At 36.5% G+C, this 19,687-nt stretch overlaps 3 protein-coding genes across 3 annotated transcripts; all 3 read left to right on the forward strand.

Annotated features, from left to right (window-relative positions):
* The first annotated feature begins 1,758 nt into the window (after positions 1–1,758).
* LOC102251113 (olfactory receptor 5B3-like) lies at positions 1,759–2,694 on the forward strand. The gene has a single exon (XM_005884782.1). It carries the CDS (start codon positions 1,759–1,761, stop codon positions 2,692–2,694), a length of 936 nt encoding a protein of 311 aa, XP_005884844.1.
* A 6,609-nt stretch (positions 2,695–9,303) lies between these two features.
* On the forward strand, positions 9,304–10,248 carry LOC102251400 (olfactory receptor 5B12-like). The gene has a single exon (XM_005884783.2). The coding sequence runs from the start codon at positions 9,304–9,306 to the stop codon at positions 10,246–10,248; it is 945 nt and encodes a 314-aa protein (XP_005884845.2).
* Positions 10,249–18,466: 8,218 nt separating this feature from the next.
* On the forward strand, positions 18,467–19,426 carry LOC102251700 (olfactory receptor 10Q1). Its single transcript, XM_005884784.1, has one exon. The coding sequence runs from the start codon at positions 18,467–18,469 to the stop codon at positions 19,424–19,426; it is 960 nt and encodes a 319-aa protein (XP_005884846.1).
* The last annotated feature ends 261 nt before the right edge of the window (positions 19,427–19,687 follow it).

Below are 19,687 nucleotides of genomic sequence, written 5' to 3' on the forward strand. Positions count from 1 at the left end.
GGAATAAAAAAGAAAGAAAAAGAGGACTTGAAGATCCCTATGCTATCATTCAAAATGACAACAGAGTAAAAAATACATGGGTGGGGGACACAATATCTGAGTGGGAGGAATTGAAAAGGCAATTCAAAGATTAGGGCTACCACACTTCAAACCCGCCCATTTGCATCTGTCACCTAACTGACCTAAACCAGCATAGGGACCATGGTTCTACGCTAATAATATTATAGCCAGTACTCACCAGGATTGTGCTCAACACCCACATTGTGCTGTTTTCATGCATCATTTCTTTCAACTCTTATAATAATTCCTTGAAATAGGTCTCAACACCACCTTCATTTTGCTGGTGGGTAAAATGAGTGAAATTAAGTGACAAGAAGAAACTTCTGAGATGTTCTAAATTAAATTGCAGTGTCCAGAGAGTGATTTTAGTCTGTTAATGGCTGCTGGCCCACTGACAAACAACTGCTCACATTCCTTCCATTGCCTGTTGAAATTTCAGATGAATTTCTGAAGATTATTTTAGCTAAGCACCAGCTAACTCCAGGAGCCTCTGCTTGTTGTTTGCACGGGGGATTTCTGGATGCTGCCTACAACCAATCCACAGGAGTGGACATTTCTTTATGCAGACCTGTGCCTATCCCAGACCTGGCCCCACCTCACCTTCTTCAACCCCTTTGCCTATAGCTAATGTAAATCCTGTCAGACTCTCTCTTTCCTCCCTCTTCTCCCTACTTGATATATAAAAACACATACACACATACAAAACTCTGGGATAATGGACACACTATCTTTTGTACCTTGCCGTGCTACTGAGGGCTTAGACTCCATGCCCCAAGACCGGTCTTTTTTGGCTAATATTTTGACTCAATAAAAGCTTATTTACAAAAAGACTTTAAGCCATGAAAGTTAAAGATTTTTTAACATAAGACAAATGTTTTTCAGGTAGTAAATGGTAGGGCTGATATATGAATACATACACATATTTTTTCTCAGAGCCAAAGCTTTTATACCCAATGCTATACCTTCTCTTTGGAATTGGCTTTGTTGGTTGTGCATGCCTCTAATGTTGAATTTAGTCTACTGCATCTACTACTTATTTGTGTATTACTCGACTATGCTACTCTATGAATTAAGTTAGTTACAATAGAAACAACTAAATAAATTGAATGAAATTAAATTTAATTCAATTTCATTAATAGCATTTAAGTTGGGAACCACTCTGATTGAATCTAAAGCTTGGCTTGGTCCATTAATCCTGTGTAATCTTGAATAAAGTACTCAATCTCTTTGTTGCCAAGTTATTAAATATATAAATGGAAAAAATAACTAATCAATCTGATTAATCAATGAGAGGATTAAATGAATATATACACAATGCACCTGGCATTTGAGCACTACAGTGTAAGTATAAGCTGTTAGAAAACTCAAAGAATCTGATTTATGAGACAAATTTATTCTAGGCATGTGAACTTGGACAATTCACTTTATTCATATACAAAATCAAGATGTTGTGAAATTGATCTGAAAAGACCTTTCTTCCCCTTATCTACTCTTTAGATAAGTTATTGCTAAATTGTGTTGTCATGCCCATGCTTTAGAAATGGAGAATATTGAAAAGCAAATTATTTATTTAATAAAATAATACTTCTACATTTCAATTCTATGCAACCATTTTGTTTTGTTTAGTTTTATGCTGATCAATGTGTTCCTTTACTTCTCTTTGCTATAGAGCATCTCATGAACTCTCAAATCACATCCATGGAGAACAATACAGAGGTGAGAGAATTCATCCTGCTAGGACTAACCAATGCCCCAGAACTGCAGGTCCCCCTCTTTATAATGTTCACCCTCATCTACCTCAACACTGTGATTGGGAACCTGGGGATAATCATGTTGATCCTTCTGGACTCTCGTCTCCACACTCCTATGTACTTTTTCCTCTGTAACCTGTCTCTGGTGGATTTGTGTTACTCCTCAACAATAACTCCAAAGGTGATGGCTGGGTTTCTAACAGGAGACAAAGTCATCTCCTACAATGCCTGTGCTACTCAGATGTTCTTTTTTATAGTCTTTGCCACTGTGGAAAATTACCTCTTGGCCTCAATGGCCTATGATCGCTACGCAGCAGTGTGTAAACCCCTACATTATACCACCACCATGACAACAGTTGTGTGTGCTTGTATGGCCATAGGCTGCTATACCCTTGGCTTTCTGAATGCTTCTATTAATGTTGGAGACACATTCTGCCTCTCTTTTTGTTTGTCCAATGTGATCCATCACTTTTTTTGTGATGTTCCAGCAGTCATGATTCTGACTTGCTCTGGTAAACATATCGGTGAACTGATTCTTATTCTTATTTCAAGTTTTAATGTCTTTCTTGCACTTTTTGTTATCTCGATTTCCTATCTCTTTATATTTATTACTATTTCAAAGATGCACTCAAGACAGAGATATCAGAAGGCTTTGTCTACCTGTGCTTCTCACCTTATTACAGTTTCCATATTTTATGGGACTGTCATCTTTATGTACTTAGAGCCAAGTTCCAGTCATTCCATGGACACAGGCAGAATCGCATCTGTGTTCTACTCTATGGTCATCCCCATGCTGAACCCTCTGGTCTACAGCCTGAGGAACAAAGAGGTCAAGAGTGCATTTAAGAAGGTTGTTGAGAAGGCAAAATTGTCTGTTTCATAATAATGCATAGAATCTACAAAGTTATTTCATCCTTCTTAGATCTTCTCCATGCAATAACTCAAATGTTAATGACCATTTGGGATATTAGAACAAAAGGTTTGTCTGATGTTATTTATTTCTTTAGTTAAGATATAGTCCCAATCATTTAAAATGCATCAAAAATAATAATGGTTTTAAATGAAGTTTATTGTATATGTTTTAATTGGCACATTTTATCCACAGCTAAATAATTATAACAACTTAATAAATTAATGCTTCAGTCATTCCTGAGTGATTTGGGACAAAAAAAGCATATGCATGTGAAAGTTTTCACAGGTAAATAGCCGTATTCGAATAAAAGCAATAAAGAAGGTGAAGGGATTATCTAACAAACATAGATGCATACCCCATGGACACGGACAATAGTTGGTGAAGGCCAAGGGAAAGAAAGATAGGGGTGGATGGAGATGGGCAAATGGGGGGTGGGAGGGAGAGAGATATCTGCAATAATGTCAACATTAAAAATTTTTAATAAAAAAGGGAGAGATGGTTAAATCATTTTTACCTTAATTTTTTGAATACCAATTCTTTACTTTTTAAAAATTGCACTGGCATTAATAATAATTTCATTTCTTGAAATGGTTAATGCCATTCATTCATACTTTTGTTAAACTCTATCATGTCTTATCACTTTCCTACCATTCATCCTCCTTCATTCACCCTGGTTTCTAGCAATATTGGGCAGTTCCAACATTGCCCTTATTTCAGCTTCTTTATATTTGCTGTTTCCTCTACATAGAATATTCCCACACTCATTTCAGATGGCTGGTTAAATGTTACCTATTCAGGGAGGTTGTATAGACCTGTCATGAACTAATTTATAAAACAGTCACTCCCATCCCATGAATTTTATTTTTCCCTAAGCCTGCTCTATTCTTCATCGTTATCATCAACATTCAGCTCTAGAATTCATTTATTCACTTGTTCATCTATTTCCCTCAACTTGAGTAGGAGGTCCCTTTGAGTATTAGCTTAATCTGGTTTTTCATTAGAAATAAATCTTTGAGCCTCGATATAAAAATAATTTTTAATGACCATTGAAAGAACTCCAGAAATTCTAAACTATATGGAGAGAAGTAAGCTGCAAAAACTCTATATGCTTCAAGGGGAAATACCACCAATATTCACTTGATAATGACCCCAACTTCTTGCATGAAATTAGTAGTCTCAATAAACTTTCCACCCCAATACTGAATAGCTCTTCCTCTTTTGAAATTCTCCAAACTATTTACCTGCCCACTTGCAGCCAACCAATGATTGACAAAGGTGCCGGAGACCAGTTAGAACGTCTCTTTCACTTTCAAAAAACTTATCTTAATAAAACTCTTGCCAATCATACAATGACTCGGTATTTATTCATGTTACTCAATAAACTTACTCTCTTTTCTAACACTCTTGAACTCCGCTGAAATGAAAGGGACTAAAGATAGTTTCCTTTGTCACAAGTTACTGAACAATCAATCTGTTAATTTTGTGTGGGACATGGTTTTGTGTTTGGTATGTTTTAAAAGTGATAATGAAGAATAATGAATCAGAAAAAAAAAGTATTCAAGTGGTTGGAACAAAGGTCCAAGGAGAACAGTAGAAAATTGAGTTATACCCAGAGAAAGTAAGTCTCATAGAGAAATATCTCCCATGGTCAGGTTTGATGGGCCTTTCTAATGTCAATTCAGCAAGATTTCTAAACTGGCTAGTGTGTATTTTCTGTTATGAATGAGAAGTTTATTTTTTGTATTCATCTTTACACTGGCCCAACATTATGTATTTACTGGGTGTGCATGTAGAATGAACTAAGTTTTCTTTTTAGTTCATGAGTTGCTAGACATAAAGAGCCATATCTTGACTAGATGGAGAGGATAATTTAACCTATTCAATAGCCTGGATGGGAAACTTCTGTAACGATTAATGGAATTTTGGGTTGTCTCCCTAATGGAGTTGACTAATATGACCTCTGTATGGAGGAAATGTAAAACAGATATTTGCCAATCGAAGCAGTACAATAGAAAAGACAGGTCAATTGTTTTCCAAACTATTTCCTTTTCACACCTGAACACATAGCTAGGTTCAATTTCTCACCCTTTTTGAAGTTCATTGAGACCATGTGATTGTGTTCTTGTTAATTAAATGTGTATAATTCATTTGCTTTCAGTGTTCTCATGAAATGTTCCAGGTGATCTTCAACTCACTCTTATTCTGTGTCATCATTTGGCCAGAGAGGATTCAGAACACAAAAATGGCAAAACCTCTAAATAGAAAAAGCCTCAGTCCTGAGTCACCCATAGAATAACTAATAAACAACCTATGTGACCTTGGCATTAAAATATTGGAATTTGCTTGTATGACATCTAGTATTATTTGCACTAACTAATAAGAAAGTTTTTCATAAGTCCATCTATATGTTGTTGGGAGTAAGTCAGTAGTGAGAGACTATGTAATGAGAAAAACTGTCACACTATTCTAACACAACTTAATACCACAATGGTTTATTTGTGAATCCTCAACCAACCTCCAAATCATAACTGAAATGGCTGGCACAAATAAAATTAGCACAGGTCTTGGAGACAGAAAATATTTCAACCTGAATTCCATACCAAGTTCTAAAAATACAGCTTTTTGATACAGGGCAAGTTAATTAAATGTTCTGAGCTTCAGTGAGGGAAAATAATGCCTACCTCACAAAATTATATACTGATGAAGCCAAAACATAGCACAACGCTTAAACAGAATAGATGCTCAAAAATTTAATTTCCTTTTCTTTCCATTTCATTCCCTATCTTTTTTCATTTCTTTCTCTATATTGTCACTTTTCTCTACATAACTGTTAAAAATTTTATTAATCATATTGGTTTATTAAACATATAGTTACTGTACTACTGAATAGGGAATTCTTTAAGATCACTGACATCATCTCATTTAGGTCTGTATTCTCAGAATTTAGTCAAATGTTGATTACATAGAAAAACTCATGAGAGTCTAATGAAATGGTGATTCAGTTAATGAACAAACTTACACTGGCCAAATTCCTCAATATTGACTCTATCAATCATTCCTTCATATTTTGGTCAAAATGTATAATTGTGTATCTATATTTGCATGTGTTTATTTTTTTAGTTTGTGTTCCCGGGAAAAATAAAAGTTCTATGAATACAAATTCTGACTTGTACTCTAATAAAAACTCATGTCTAGAAAAAAGTTAGGGATCAGTAAAAGATTTTGATGAATGAATAAATGATAATGGAAAGTAAAGCAAAAGACTCTTCATTTGTTTGTAAAAAAAAACAAAACAGAACACAGACAACAAAACCTGTTAGGTCATTCTACAGTGACAAATTAGACCAAAACTTCAGTTTTTAATACTGCAAAGATTTTGTATTAGTTTGCCATGGCTTCTGTAATAGATTACCATGCACTTGAGAGTTTAACATAACATGAATTTATTTCTCACCGTTCTGGAAGTCAGATGTCAGAAATTGAAGGAATGAATAGATCCATTCCCTTAGTTCTAAAAATACAGAAAATAATCCCCCCAAACATCCCAAGACCAGGTCTGTAGTGGTAAGACAAATGGCTATACTTTGTTTTTTAAAAGTTCTGTGATGATTTCTAGGCTTTTAAGAAAGAAGTAGGTGTGAGAAAGCTTGCATGAAGTCCTAACATCACCTAAACCAGAGATTCTAGTGAGTTTTAATTTTTGTGGCCTAAATTGGCTGTAGCACTGCTGATTTGATGAGTGGAAGCTCTTCCCTCTAAGCTTCCCTCTCCCCTCCCATGTCCTCTCAGCTAAAAAAAACATACAAACATTATCCTCTGATATCTCCAATCAGGTTAGGAGGGCCAATCCGGAATTGGGAGCCTCCTGAGATATCCACTTGTATGACACTAAATGCTTCCCCTGAGATTTGTGTGATAGGTCATCTCTGCCTTGATATTTGCAAGAGCACACTCCTGAGTTATGTTCCACTACATAGAGCTCCACAGGTGGGGAAGGAGTGTTCCTGGGTGCAGACTTCTGGTCTATAATCTGGTCATGAAGGTTTTCCATACTCCCTCCTTTGTACCTTCATTTGTCTGTTCCTACGACAAAGGTAAATATGAAGAAAACATACAATCATAGCCAATTAGAATGGAAACGGGCTTTAAAAGGGCCAACAGTTTTTATTTTGCAAATAAGGAAAATTAACCCCAGAAAGGTTAAATGGCTCGACCATAGACACCCTGTTAGCTAGTCATCTTGTCACTCCTAATATGCTGTTCTTTCCACTCTACATGCTGCTTACAGCATCCAGATCTCCATGCTCATTACCATCAGATGTCTTATATAAATGACTGGGGTGATGGTTAGACTCCAAAGGGATATTCCACCTCCTAATTTTTTAAAAAATTAAGAATGTGCCATAGTTGAAGTAGTGCAAATACCATCTCTCTTTCTGAATGTCAGAGGTCATAAAACTTTCAACATCTATTTGGGGATCTCAAATGTAAAGCCATTTTCTTTAGGAACATCAAAATTTGAATAGTCAATATTGTTGGCTAAGTCTCTTGCAGTAACCAAGAAGAGATGAGATAGACTATGAAAGTAATGGCCTAGATTGCCTGATTGTGTTGGCTAAATCTCTTGCAGTAACCAAGATAGACTATGAAAGTAATGGCCTAGATTGCCTGATTTTTAAAATGCTAGTATCTTTTTAAAAATTATTACATCAAACTAACAAGCTTCTGCACAGCAAAGGAAATCATCAACAAAATGAAAAGGGAATCCATTGTATGGGAGAACATATTTGCCAATGATACATCAGATAAGGAGTTAATTTCCAAATTATGTAAAATGTTAGTATCTTTTATGCTTGTCAATGAATTTTCATATTCATTTTCACATCAGAGCAAGATAGCAGTCAATGAAGGATATAGAGGAGCTTATGAATTCATTTCTTAATTAACTTCTTGTGAATTAACTTCTGACCAAGTGGCAGACCTACATCTAGCTGATTATCAATAAAACTAGAATTAAAATTGGCCTTGTGTTTATAGTACAATCCTGCCCATAGGATTGATACTTTCTGGGTCAAAAGGAGTTGTTTTGTGTCCTTTTGCACCTACAAATAGTATAGATAATAAATTTAGTTAATACATTGGCTATTCTTGGTGCATCAGTAGAATACAGAAATTAACTTTTCCAAAAAGAATTTAAATCAGATTCACATGTTTATGCATTTGGACCAACTCTGGCAACTCTAGCAAGCACAGACATGTAAGAATTGTTAAACCAGTTTCAGGGGAGGTAACCTCATTGTCAGTAGGGTGTCCTAGAATATTCTGGTTACTTTTATGATCATTTTGTAACATTTATACACACTTTTATTGTAGCACATCTCTTTGGGGGGTTAACTTATATATCTACTTGTCTCTACCCCCTTAAAAAGTCAGGAATCATGTAACACCAGCTCCTGGTATAGAGCTGGTTTATGTGCAAAATTAGTGAGTAGGAGAATGAGAAGAAGAGGGAACTAGCATTCCATGTGCCAGGCATTGTATTAGGAGGGCTGCACATGTCATTTAATTTCCTGTTTTCAGCTCTGTATAATAATACATTGGGTATTACATGAACTGGGTATTTCATAGACAATGAAACAGATTCACAGAGTGTAAGTAATGTTTCCAAGGCAGCATTCCATCTAATTGCTCTTGAGTGAATGACACATCTGTACAATTGGGGAAACGTATATTCTTGTATTATACTTGTAAACAGTCATATTGGGCTCTTCTAAATGATTTAATATATCTATAATCTGACACATTTTTTTCTCTCTTTCAGGGTTCAATTCTACCTCTCTTGTTTCTATCAATTACTTTTTCACAGTAAACCCTAATTGAGATTTTTGACTGTGCCATGTATTTTACTAATTATTAATACCTATCTGCTTATAATTGCCTGTTTACACAATTGTGTTTACCACTCGTGCTTTTATTCATGATGTTTCTTCTGCCTTGTCTAATAGCAGCAGCAGTAGTAGTAGCCCCGGTGAACTAGATATAAAAGTGTAGGTGTCCCTAAAGCAGGGCTCCAAATTACTGTGTATCTTCAGCTATTATCAGCAAGCTTGTGAGATATCACTCAGAAATGGGAAATGTGTTTGACAGGGCTTATCAGCATCATATACCAATGACTGACAAAATGTTTCTTATATTTTACTTTCTGTTCTTTAAGCTTTCTATGTATATCTTAGACAAGGTGCTTGAAAGATATGGCAAGCAGTGAAAAAAAGTTCTGTGGTTTGATGTAATAGAGTATACCAGATAGCCAGTAAGCTGAAATGTATGTCAGGGGCATAATATGGTAGCCCCAGTAACAGGGACATTCCAGTGTCCTTCCACACATCTTCTAGATGAACCACCTCATTCAACCCACCACAAACCACCATTTAGTTCCATTTCTTGAACACGGGCTCCTGACCTTGACAGGAATCTGACAAGAGACTCTGTTCAATTCTCATGATAATCATCAAGTAGCATTATCTTGTGTTCACTCATTTCATCATAGATGCTTCTCATGATGTTTTCCGAATGACTTTAATGGAGAACATTTCAGAGGTGACTGAGTTTATTCTTGTGGGGTTAACAGATACCCTAGAGATGCAGATCCCACTCTTCATAATCTTCTCTCTCATCTACCTTATCACTCTGGTTGGGAACTTGGGGATGATCATGTTGATTATGTTGGACTCTCAACTTCACACTCCCATGTACTTTTTTCTCAGTAACCTCTCCCTGGTTGACTGTGTTTATGCCTCAGCTGTCACTCCCAAGGTAATCATGGGGTTTCTCACAGGAGATAAGATCATATCATACAATGCATGTGCTTCCCAGATGTTTTTCTTTGCAGCTTTTGCCACCACTGAAAGTTTCCTCCTGGCCTCAATGGCCTTTGACCGCCATGTTGCAGTATGTAAACCCCTGCATTATACCACCACTATGACAAATACTGTGTGTGTCTTACTGGTCACTGGACCCTACATCTGTGGACTCTTGGAATCTTGCATCCATGTTGTCTTCACTTTCCACCTCTCCTTCTGTCATTCCAATGTTGTTAATCACTTTTTCTGTGATATTCCTCCATTGCTGGCTCTCTCTTGTTCTGATATTAACACAAATGAGACTGTGCTCTTCACATTGGCGGCATTCAATGTCTTTTTTACTCTCTTGGTTATCTTGAACTCTTACCTGTTCATTTTTATTGCTATCCTAAGGATGCACTCAACTGAGGGACAGAAGAAAGCCTTCTCCACCTGTGTGTCCCACCTAACAACTGTTTCCATTTTCTATGGGACAATCATGTTCATGTACTTACAGCCAAATTCTAGTCATTCCATGGACACAGACAAAATGGCATCCATATTCTACACCATGATCATCCCCATGCTGAACCCTCTGGTCTATAGCCTAAGAAACAAAGAGGTCAAGAGTGCATTCAAGAAAGTGATTGGAAAAGCAAAGTCTGCATTGGGCTTGGCCTACTAACTAGAAATGGCATGCAAACCATTGAAACTTCTAATAGATTTCTAGTGTCTATAAATATTTTTTGAATTTATATTATTTCTTATTTTTTTAAAAGAGAAGTAAGCCTTTATTTCCTTGTTTCACAAATAAAGCTGGATGAGACAGTATATTTTTTTCTTCAATTTTTCTGAGCAGTTCCCTCCAAATGAGATTGATTCTATTCATGTTTTGGGAATATGACTAGGTAGGAGAAATGTTGGATGCATTTTCCCAGAAATACAATATTACTTCTTACTTAAGATCAAGATTATAATCCTAAATATTATCAAATCCCACACTATATCACTCTATTAGTCTGAAGTGCTTTGTAGGTAAACCTCCTAAGTATATGACATCAAAGTTATATTTTCAACTACTAAAATTTGAAAGAACTTCATGATTCTTTTTTTCTGCAAAAAGCTTTATTTGTTTCATTTGGTTCAATGCATGGAAGAGGGCTCCAGGGTGGTTAAAAGAATGACTAGTAGTTTCAGGAAGAGACTCAAGTAAAAGCCAGAGACATCAGAGGAATTCAGAGGGGCCTCTGAAAGGCCTCTGGGCTCCAAAGGCTCCTAGTCATGCTTGAGGGTGAGCTTTTCTAAGAGATACTCCCCCAGCCCAGCCTGGGGGCCCTCCAACCTGCAGATGTTAGTCAGGTGGTCACCCATCTTCTTGATCAGTTTCACTTCCTCACCCAGGAAGTGGTTCTCCAGGAAGTCACAGAGATAAGGGTCTGCACGGGTAGAACCCAGGGCATGCAGCTCCAAAGGGCCTGGTTCAGGTTCTTCTCCAAGGCCAGGGCGGCTTTCCTGGCATCCTGAGTTTTGCCCCACTCCTCTTGGGAAGGTTTCAGCACATCCTGGAAGAGAATGCAGCCACCACGCTTGTTTTGCAACTTTAGGAGATGCTCAGCACCCTCGCACTTCTCCACCAACTCTTTGAAAGAAGTGGCCTACACCCTCGAGAACCACATTGTCAAGGTCAAAATAGAAGCCCAGAGAGAAGTAGGTGTAGGAGGCCTGCAGATGCAGGTTGGCCCGGCGGTTGACCACAGCCTCCACCTGGGTGGAATAATTCTGATGAATTTGGGAGCTCATAGTTGTTCAGCAATAAGGAGTTAAGGCAGAAAAAAACCCGGTGTGTTGGCTGGTTCTGGAGGTGTTTCTGAAGGTGGTGACTGGATAAGACGCAGGAGAGTGGTCGGAGCCTGGAAGAAGTGGCGCCCCTGGGTCTGTTCCATCCAAATGCTGTTGAAGCAAGAGACAGATCCGGGACCACCAAGGGCACTGCCTCCATGATTCTTATTACATAGCATAGAAGCTTGGCTCTCCAACATTCATGCTCTTAAGAATTATGTTGAGACCGTCGACATGCAGAATCCTAAAATCTAATTTCAAATAATCTAATTTGGTATACCATGGTGGAGCCCAGAAATCTATATAATTATCACTTATTAGCTGAGATAGCAAGAATGCCAGTGGGGACTTTGAATGTTGAGGGATATAATATAAGCAAAATTTATTTGGTTTCTGAATTTCAGAGATTAAAAAACACAGTTCAGAAGGCAAAAATATATCCATACCTACTCCTTACCTGAGTTCTAATAGATAAAGTTCATATAAGAGAGTCTGGGTAAGGAAGACTGTCTAATGCTTAAACTTCCCCTGCATTTCAGATGGAGTTGGTGTGCAGACCACACTTTGAGAACTGTTATCCTAGAGCAGTGGTTCAAGGGCATTATTAAAAGACCAACAGCATCAGCATCACCTGGAATTTTTCATAAATGTTAATTATAGGAACTCTTCCACCCAGACCTATAGAATCAGAAACTCTAGTAGTACAGCCCAGATATTTGTGTTTTAACAAGTCCTCCTGGTGATACTAAAGCATTGAGAACCACCAGACTCATGCAACCTAGGTACACTAGCCTAAAATTTTAGTTCAGCTAACAATTGTTTGACCCTATAACATACTGTAGTGGGCATATTTTTAAAATCTCTTTTATCAAGAACCACTAGTCTTTTTTTAATAATATATATATTATTACATATATGAAGGACAACTAGTCTTAACAGGGCATCTTTGTTACGAAAGCATTAGAAAGTCTGAAAGAGACATGAAAAAATTGAAATAATATTGATCTAGCATTTTTCTTGAAAGTTTTAAAATCTCCTTTAATGTTGATATTCTAAAGACTCTCCATTACTCACCACCTAACAACTATAAGAGCACATTAGGTCACAAAGATTTTTGAGACCATAAGAGGTATATAAATGGGTTGGACCCCTTAGGTTCTCTTTGACTGCCACTACTTACAACAAAGCCCATGTTATCTGGAAAGACTTGTCATTTCTGTTTTCTAGAAGTTTGTACTGCATGAAGAGGAGCTTCACCTAGATAAAGAAACTAAACTGGAAAATTCATATGCTCAATGAACATTGACTTTTAGGAGGGTCAAATATCACACATCTCACTTTCAAGAGGATTTTATCTAGTTTTATGGTTCAAAATTTCTCTAGAGTGCTAACAATGAATTTTGGTCTATCATAAATACTACACATTCTGGGCTATTTTGTATAGATCACTGACCATAGGTAAATTTCACACTACCAAACAAGACAATTTGGTCCTTGTAATTGCTGGTGGACATAATTATGTCATGTTTAAAGAATTAGGGATATTGTAAAGTATCTAGTATTTTGAAGAAACTGTGGTTCTATTAATGTGCTTAATCTCTGTGCACTTGCTTCATAGGTGAGTCATCTAATATTGTTCCTAAGTCAAAGGAAGGCTCTCTCAATTGACCACTGTAATAAAAAAATAGTCAAGCCCTAACTGGTTTGGTTCAGTGGGTAGAGCGTCGGCCTGCGAACTGGAAGGTTCCAGGTTCGATTTGGGTCAAGGGCATGTACCTTGGTTGCGGGCACATCCACAGTAGGGGACATGCAGGAGGCAGCTGATTGATGTTTCTCTCTTATCGATGTTTCTAACTCTCAATCCCTCTCCCTTCCTCTCAGTAAAATCAATAAAATATATTTAAGTAAATAAATAAATAAATAGTCAAGTTAATGTGCTGTTGTTGTTGTTGTTATATAATATATATGTAGACTAATACATAAAAACCTCTGATAATCCTTAGATGAAAGATTTTCAAGAAATTACAGGATTAAATGGAGAGGTTGAAAATAGAAATTCTGTTAGCAGAATCAGGGGTAAAACAGTACATGAAATTGAAGGGAAGTAAATAAAAGAAGAGTAAATAAAACAACCTGGTTGGGTGAGAGTTAAAAATACAGTTATCATCATAGAAATTAGTAGGATTAGGGCAGGGTTCAGCAGAAAGAAATATAAATATGACTGACAGGGGAAAAAGAAAGCTAAAAGTGATAAATGGGACATAAGTCCAATCTAAGAGAAAGGAAGTAGAAATTACAATACAGAGTTTTGAGGTTAAAAGGGACCATGAACATCACCTAATCCAATCATTTATGACACCTCTAATTTTCCTAAGTAGGCTCATTTTAGTGCACTTTAGGCTTTCTGTGAGCCCTGACTTGTCATGAACATTTCACTGGTTAGGTTTGCCAGAACATAACATCCAGAGGTCCCTATCAGTATAGATAGGAATGAGGACACCATCCTGTGTCCCTAGACAGCAGTTATTTGTGAGCAACACGTGGAAACTTGCCTATTAACTTTGCCACAGTTGATCAACTCAGGAATTTTTTCCAAATATGATTTTAGTTGGATTTGTTTTAAGAAAGACCATTGGGGAAACTCCTCTTTGGGACCCATTATTTTAAGACATGCTATAGGTCACTAAATTGTCTGGCTAAATCAGGCAAGAATGGTCTCAAGAATAAAGAGGAGAATGCAAAAGATGAGCCTGGTCCTCCCATGCAAGATTCTGGCATAGGATGATTTCTTGCTATCCCTCTTTATTTTTGTCCTATCCTAAGGAAGACATTCTAACATTTGACTCATTTCCTGAACCCCGGCACACTCTTTCCCACCCACATCTAAATATTACAAAGACATCACCTACCTGCCACTTTTAATTTCTAGGGGATTGTGCACATCTGAAGCCCATGTATTCTTATTTCATTTCATCCTTAAAGAACAGGATACCTAGGGCCAGAAAGCACGTCAGGAGAGCTCCCTTAATCATCTGTGGCAGAAACTGTTAGCATTTCAAAAAAAATTGTTTGTCTGTATGAATTTTCTTTGATGGCTGATAGAATGAAGTAAATTACAAAGAGGTAAGAAATCATCTTCAGAGCTCTTTCAAAAATTAATTGGTTATTCTTTTCCTAGTTGATCTTAACTTACTGTGTATAATACTTCAGAGCAAGGGAAGTCAAATAAGACTTGCAGACCAAATTCAGACTCTTTTTGTATGGCTCTTGAGCTAAGAATATAAAAATAAGTGTTCCCATTTTTTTTTACTTTATTTTTAATTCCCATTTTTTAAAAAGCTATAATGATCACCATAAATTTGTTTTAATATTACATGTCTTAAATTTGTCTTGCTACTATATTACATATATCGATCTTATATTTGTGTGACTATTGGGTTTTGAGTGTTCTAAGTAGTTATTGCTTGTATGGAAAAAAAAACTATTGTGTTTTCTGTAAAGTAAAAGCCCTTTCATCCAAAGCAATTAGATCCAGTGCTTGATTGGTTAATTAAAAAGGCAGTTATAAGAAAATTAATTTTAAACTGTATGTATTCCTTAAAATCTTCACTCAACTTAAAACATATATTTGCACATTTTACCTCCAGACTTCTGATATTTCACCAAACTTTTTCTGTGTGCTTTTTTCTTTTACTTTTTAATATGTTTTTATTTATGTCAGAGAAATGAAGGGAGAGAAAAAGAAAGATAAAATCATTGATGAGAGGGAAACATCTATTAGCTGCCTCCTGCACAACCTGGATCGAGTCCACAGTCCAGGCATGTGCCTTGACTGGGAATCAAACCGTGACCTTTAGATTCATGGGATGATGCTCAACCAATTGATCCATACCAGCCAGGTCTGTGAGTGCTTTTTGTTGATGGATTATTGCAAACTGAATTGTTTCTTGCATGAACCATACTCACAAATCATTGCCTCAATTTGCAATATCAATGTCTTTAACATAGAATAAATATGTAAAGACATTTGTGAAAAAATATATGCTACATCGTTTTTTATGATTTTTCCCTCAAACATATATAGCAGTTCTGTCTATCTTAGCAAATTGATCAGTAAATTATTATTTGTTTGCAACTCACTTTTTCACATTCACAATTCCATATTTTATACACTTCTAGTAACTTTAATAATATCAGGTGCATCAACAAACACAATTGACTTGGTAAGCAGAAACCTCAACTGGAAGAAATACAAGAATCCAGATGTAGAGGAGTTCAGTGTGGAGTGGACACCCACAGGGTAGTTGATAGAGGGAAAGAAAACAAGGTGGTTAAAACAAATTAGTTAACTATTGGTCTTCTTAAAAATGTTCCTTGTTATTTCTAAAAACTTCTCAGTTGACTGCCTTGGGGCTTTCATAGGAGCAATTAGTTGTCTCATCTTTTTTGGTTGGTAATCATGGTTTATTTTATGTTCTAGAATTTCCAGAAAATGTTTGGATAAAAGGAGTAATAGTTTTTATATGACACTGTATTTTTTGCCTCTTAAAAATATCTTTGTTTTTTAACTCAATCTGAACAAAGACTTTATATTTTAATAGAGGTATATGTCAATCTATATTAATTGTCCTAACTGATATGTTTTATCCTGCTTCTGACAATTGTCAGAGGGGAGGGGGCCTGGGAGACTGGGTAAGAAGGTGAAGAGATTAAGCAAGATAAGAAAGGAAAGGAAAGGAAAGGAAAGGAAAGGAAAGGAAAGGAAAGGAAAGGAAAGGAAAGGAAAGGAAAGGAAAGGAAAGGAAAGGAAAGGAAAGGAAAGGAAAGGAAAGGAAAGGAAAGGAAAGGAAAGGAAAGGAAAGGAAAGGAAAGGAAAGGAAAGGAAAGGAAAGGAAAGGAAAAGAAAAGAAAAGAAAAGAAAAGAAAAGGGAAAGGGAAAGGGAAAGGGAAAGGGAAAGGAAAAGGAAAGAAAAGAGAAAAGGAAAAGGAAAGGAAAAAGAAGACCTCATAGACAGAAAACAGTATGGGATTACCAGAGGGAAAGGTTGGTGGGTGGAGGTAAAAGAGAGTATAGGAGAGATAACTGGTGATGGAAGGATGCTTGACTTGGGGTGGTGAACACACAATACAATATACAGATGATGTATTATAGAATTGTACACCTGAAACCTATATAATTTTATTAACCAATGTCACCCCAATAAATTCAATATAAATAAATAAAGACAATTTAAGCAAAGTTCTAAACTAAAAAATAAAATAATAAAACAAGAACTTGGGATCTGGCCAAAATAGTCATATAACTTAATTATTAGCACCTTTCTAGGATAACTTCGATTATTTGGCTAGTGGCCTAGAATTTGATTTTTTTAAATATTTTTAAATAAAAAAAAAATTTGTTTTTTCATGTGACCAGCTAAGCTATCAAAGGGTGCACAATCTTATTATCCAATGTCATCTCATAAATTTAATAAAAAAACAAAACAAAGATTTTTGTTCTATATAATTCTTTATTCATTTTGTTCTTTTTAAAAAAACTATAACTTCATTCTTTTGTGTTTTTTCTCTTTAATTTTTGGGAAAGATATTTATATGATATACATTTGGAAAAATACATTCTCTTTGTGCTTAAAGTGATTAACATTAAATATTAAGGAATATAAAAATTAAAAACGTGAAGTATTCACATCTAAATAATAATTTGGTTTATACTGAATTATTAGTTATGTAGTTTGAGGAAACTAGCACAATATTACCTGTCTTGCCTTTCTATTACCCATTTCTCATATTTTTATAAAAGTTATGATTGTAGATCTAGTTTAATATTAGCCCGACCAGTGTGGCTCAGTGGTTGGGCATCAACCTATGAACCAGGAGGTCACGGTTCGCTTCCCGGTCAGGGCACATCCCCGAGTTTTGGGCTCAATCCCCAGTGTGAAGTGTGCAGGAGGCAGCAGATCAATGATTCTCTCTCATCATTAATATTTCTATATCTCTATCCCTTTTCCTTCTCTTATGAAATAAATAAAAAAATATTTTAAAAATTATTTTCCATAATAAGTTTTTCAAGAATTCTATTTGAAATTTCTGTTTTTTTAAAACAATATTTGAAATACTTATTTAGACATAACTGTGTTTTACTGTGTTTTATTTTCTTTTGTATCACAAAATACCCAACAATTTTTATTTTTACTTTTTTAAGTAATTATTTGAGTTATTGAGTTAATGTTTCAGCATGGATGTAGACAATATAATTCCAGAACTATTACAATTTTTTAAAAAAGTTTTTCATGTTATAATACATGGATGACAACTGGATTGGATAGAATCTCTTAATCAGGACTTTTTTTTTCCCTTAAAACATTTTGAATAGTGGTCCACCATCTCCTGAATTTTTTTTATCATAAAAAACATTTTTTAAATACAAATCTATAAGAAAGTAGTGACTTTGTGAAAAATGGTTACTTTTCTTTTTTCCCTTCTAGGAAATTTCTAGTTTCCTCATCATCTTTCCTTATCTCAGCTAGCTCCACTCTTGTTTCTACCTACCGTATATCCAATGCTTACCTGCCAGTATATTTGAACTCTAAAATTTGAGTTGACAATTGAAATCTTACAGAAAATACTTCAGTAAGGGAAAATATATGTGGCATATGTCAAATATAAGTGGTACCTTGGAATAAAGATGTGTTCCCAGTCCTCTATGAGACCAAAACATCCAGAATAACATGAAGATTTTCATAATTCAAAATGTAATCTATAAAATAAATGTCTACAATAATATATATATAAATGAATCTTTTACAAAAGCAAAGAGCTAGCACCTATGGATGAATATTGAAGGGCTGATGTTTAAAGTTATTTTAGGTCTTTTTTTCTTCAGGAACATACATATGAATCATCCTAAGGATTATTATTCATATCTTTTATTACAATTAGAATCTCGATCACAATAAGGCAATTTCCATATCAGAAACAAAACGTAAAAATCTTTATTTTCCTCAGGCAATAGATGAACTCAGCAAAGGAAGATTCAGCACTTTCTGTTCTTTTTTGCAGGAGACATGTTTGCTAGGAGCCCTGTCCTCAACCAGTCCGGCCCCACTGAGTTTGTGTTCCGAGTATTCACTGCTGTCCCTGAATTCCAGGCCCTTCTCTTCGTCCTCTTCCTCCTCCTCTACCTGATGATCCTTTGTGGCAACACAGCCATCATCTGGGCGGTGTGCACACACAGCTCCCTGCGCACCCCAATGTATTTCTTCCTGTCCAACTTGTCCTTCATAGAGATCAGCTACACCACCGTGGTGGTGCCCTTGATGCTTTCCAACATCTTTGGAGCCCGGAAGCCCATTTCTCTGGCTGGCTGCGGGGCCCAAATGTTCTTTTTTCTCACTCTTGGTGGTGCTGACTGTTTTCTCTTGGCAATCATGGCATATGATCGCTATGTGGCCATCTGCCACCCACTGCACTACACCCTCATCATGACCCAGAAGCTGTGCATCCAGATGGTGTGCTGTGCCGTGGGTCTGGCGCTCTACCTGTCCCTGCAGCTCACATCCTTAATCTTCACCTTGCCCTTCTGTGGACACCTCCGGGAAATCAACCACTTCCTCTGTGATGTGCCTCCGGTCCTGAGGCTGGCCTGCGCTGACATCCGTGTGCACCAGGCCGTCCTCTATGTCGTGAGCATCCTCGTGCTGACTGTCCCTTTCATCCTTATTTCTGTCTCCTATGTGTTCATCACCATGGCCATCCTGCGCATCCGTTCTGCTGAGGGCCGCCGCCGGGCCTTCTCCACCTGCTCTTCCCACCTCACGGTGGTCTTGCTACAGTATGGCTTCTGTGCCTTGGTCTACCTGCGTCCTCAATCTAGCTCTTCTGTGGATGAGGATCGCCAATTTGCCCTCATTTACACCTTTGTCACCCCCTTACTCAACCCCCTGATTTACACCCTTAGGAACAAGGATGTCAAAGTTGCCCTGAAAAAGGCCATCAGTAGCAAAGGAACAGCTGAAGCTCTCTGAAGAGTTAGAACTTGAAGGATGTGACAACAATGAAACTCCTACATACAAATGCCATAGTTACATTTATTTCCCCACAATTTTGATTTACATTAATTATTTTTTCCTAATACATGTAGTTGCTACAGTTTGCTCTCTCTCTCTCTCTCTCTTTTTTTTTTAGGTTCTCTGAACTTTAAACCTCTGAAAACTGAACAGGAATACTATAGGCTGCTATTGTTCACTTAGCCCCAAACTAAAAATTTACATTTCCTTTGAAGCAAC

The sequence above is a fragment of the Myotis brandtii genome, unplaced genomic scaffold (assembly GCF_000412655.1).
Source record: "Myotis brandtii unplaced genomic scaffold, ASM41265v1 scaffold854, whole genome shotgun sequence".
Classification (NCBI taxonomy): Eukaryota; Metazoa; Chordata; class Mammalia; order Chiroptera; family Vespertilionidae; genus Myotis; species Myotis brandtii.

Excerpts from the sequence above, each read along its gene's own strand:
- LOC102251113 (XM_005884782.1), top strand. The coding sequence starts at position 1,759 with ATGGAGAACAATACAGAGGTGAGAGAATTCATCCTGCTAGGACTAACC.
- LOC102251400 (XM_005884783.2), top strand. The coding sequence starts at position 9,304 with ATGGAGAACATTTCAGAGGTGACTGAGTTTATTCTTGTGGGGTTAACA.
- LOC102251700 (XM_005884784.1), top strand. The coding sequence starts at position 18,467 with ATGTTTGCTAGGAGCCCTGTCCTCAACCAGTCCGGCCCCACTGAGTTT.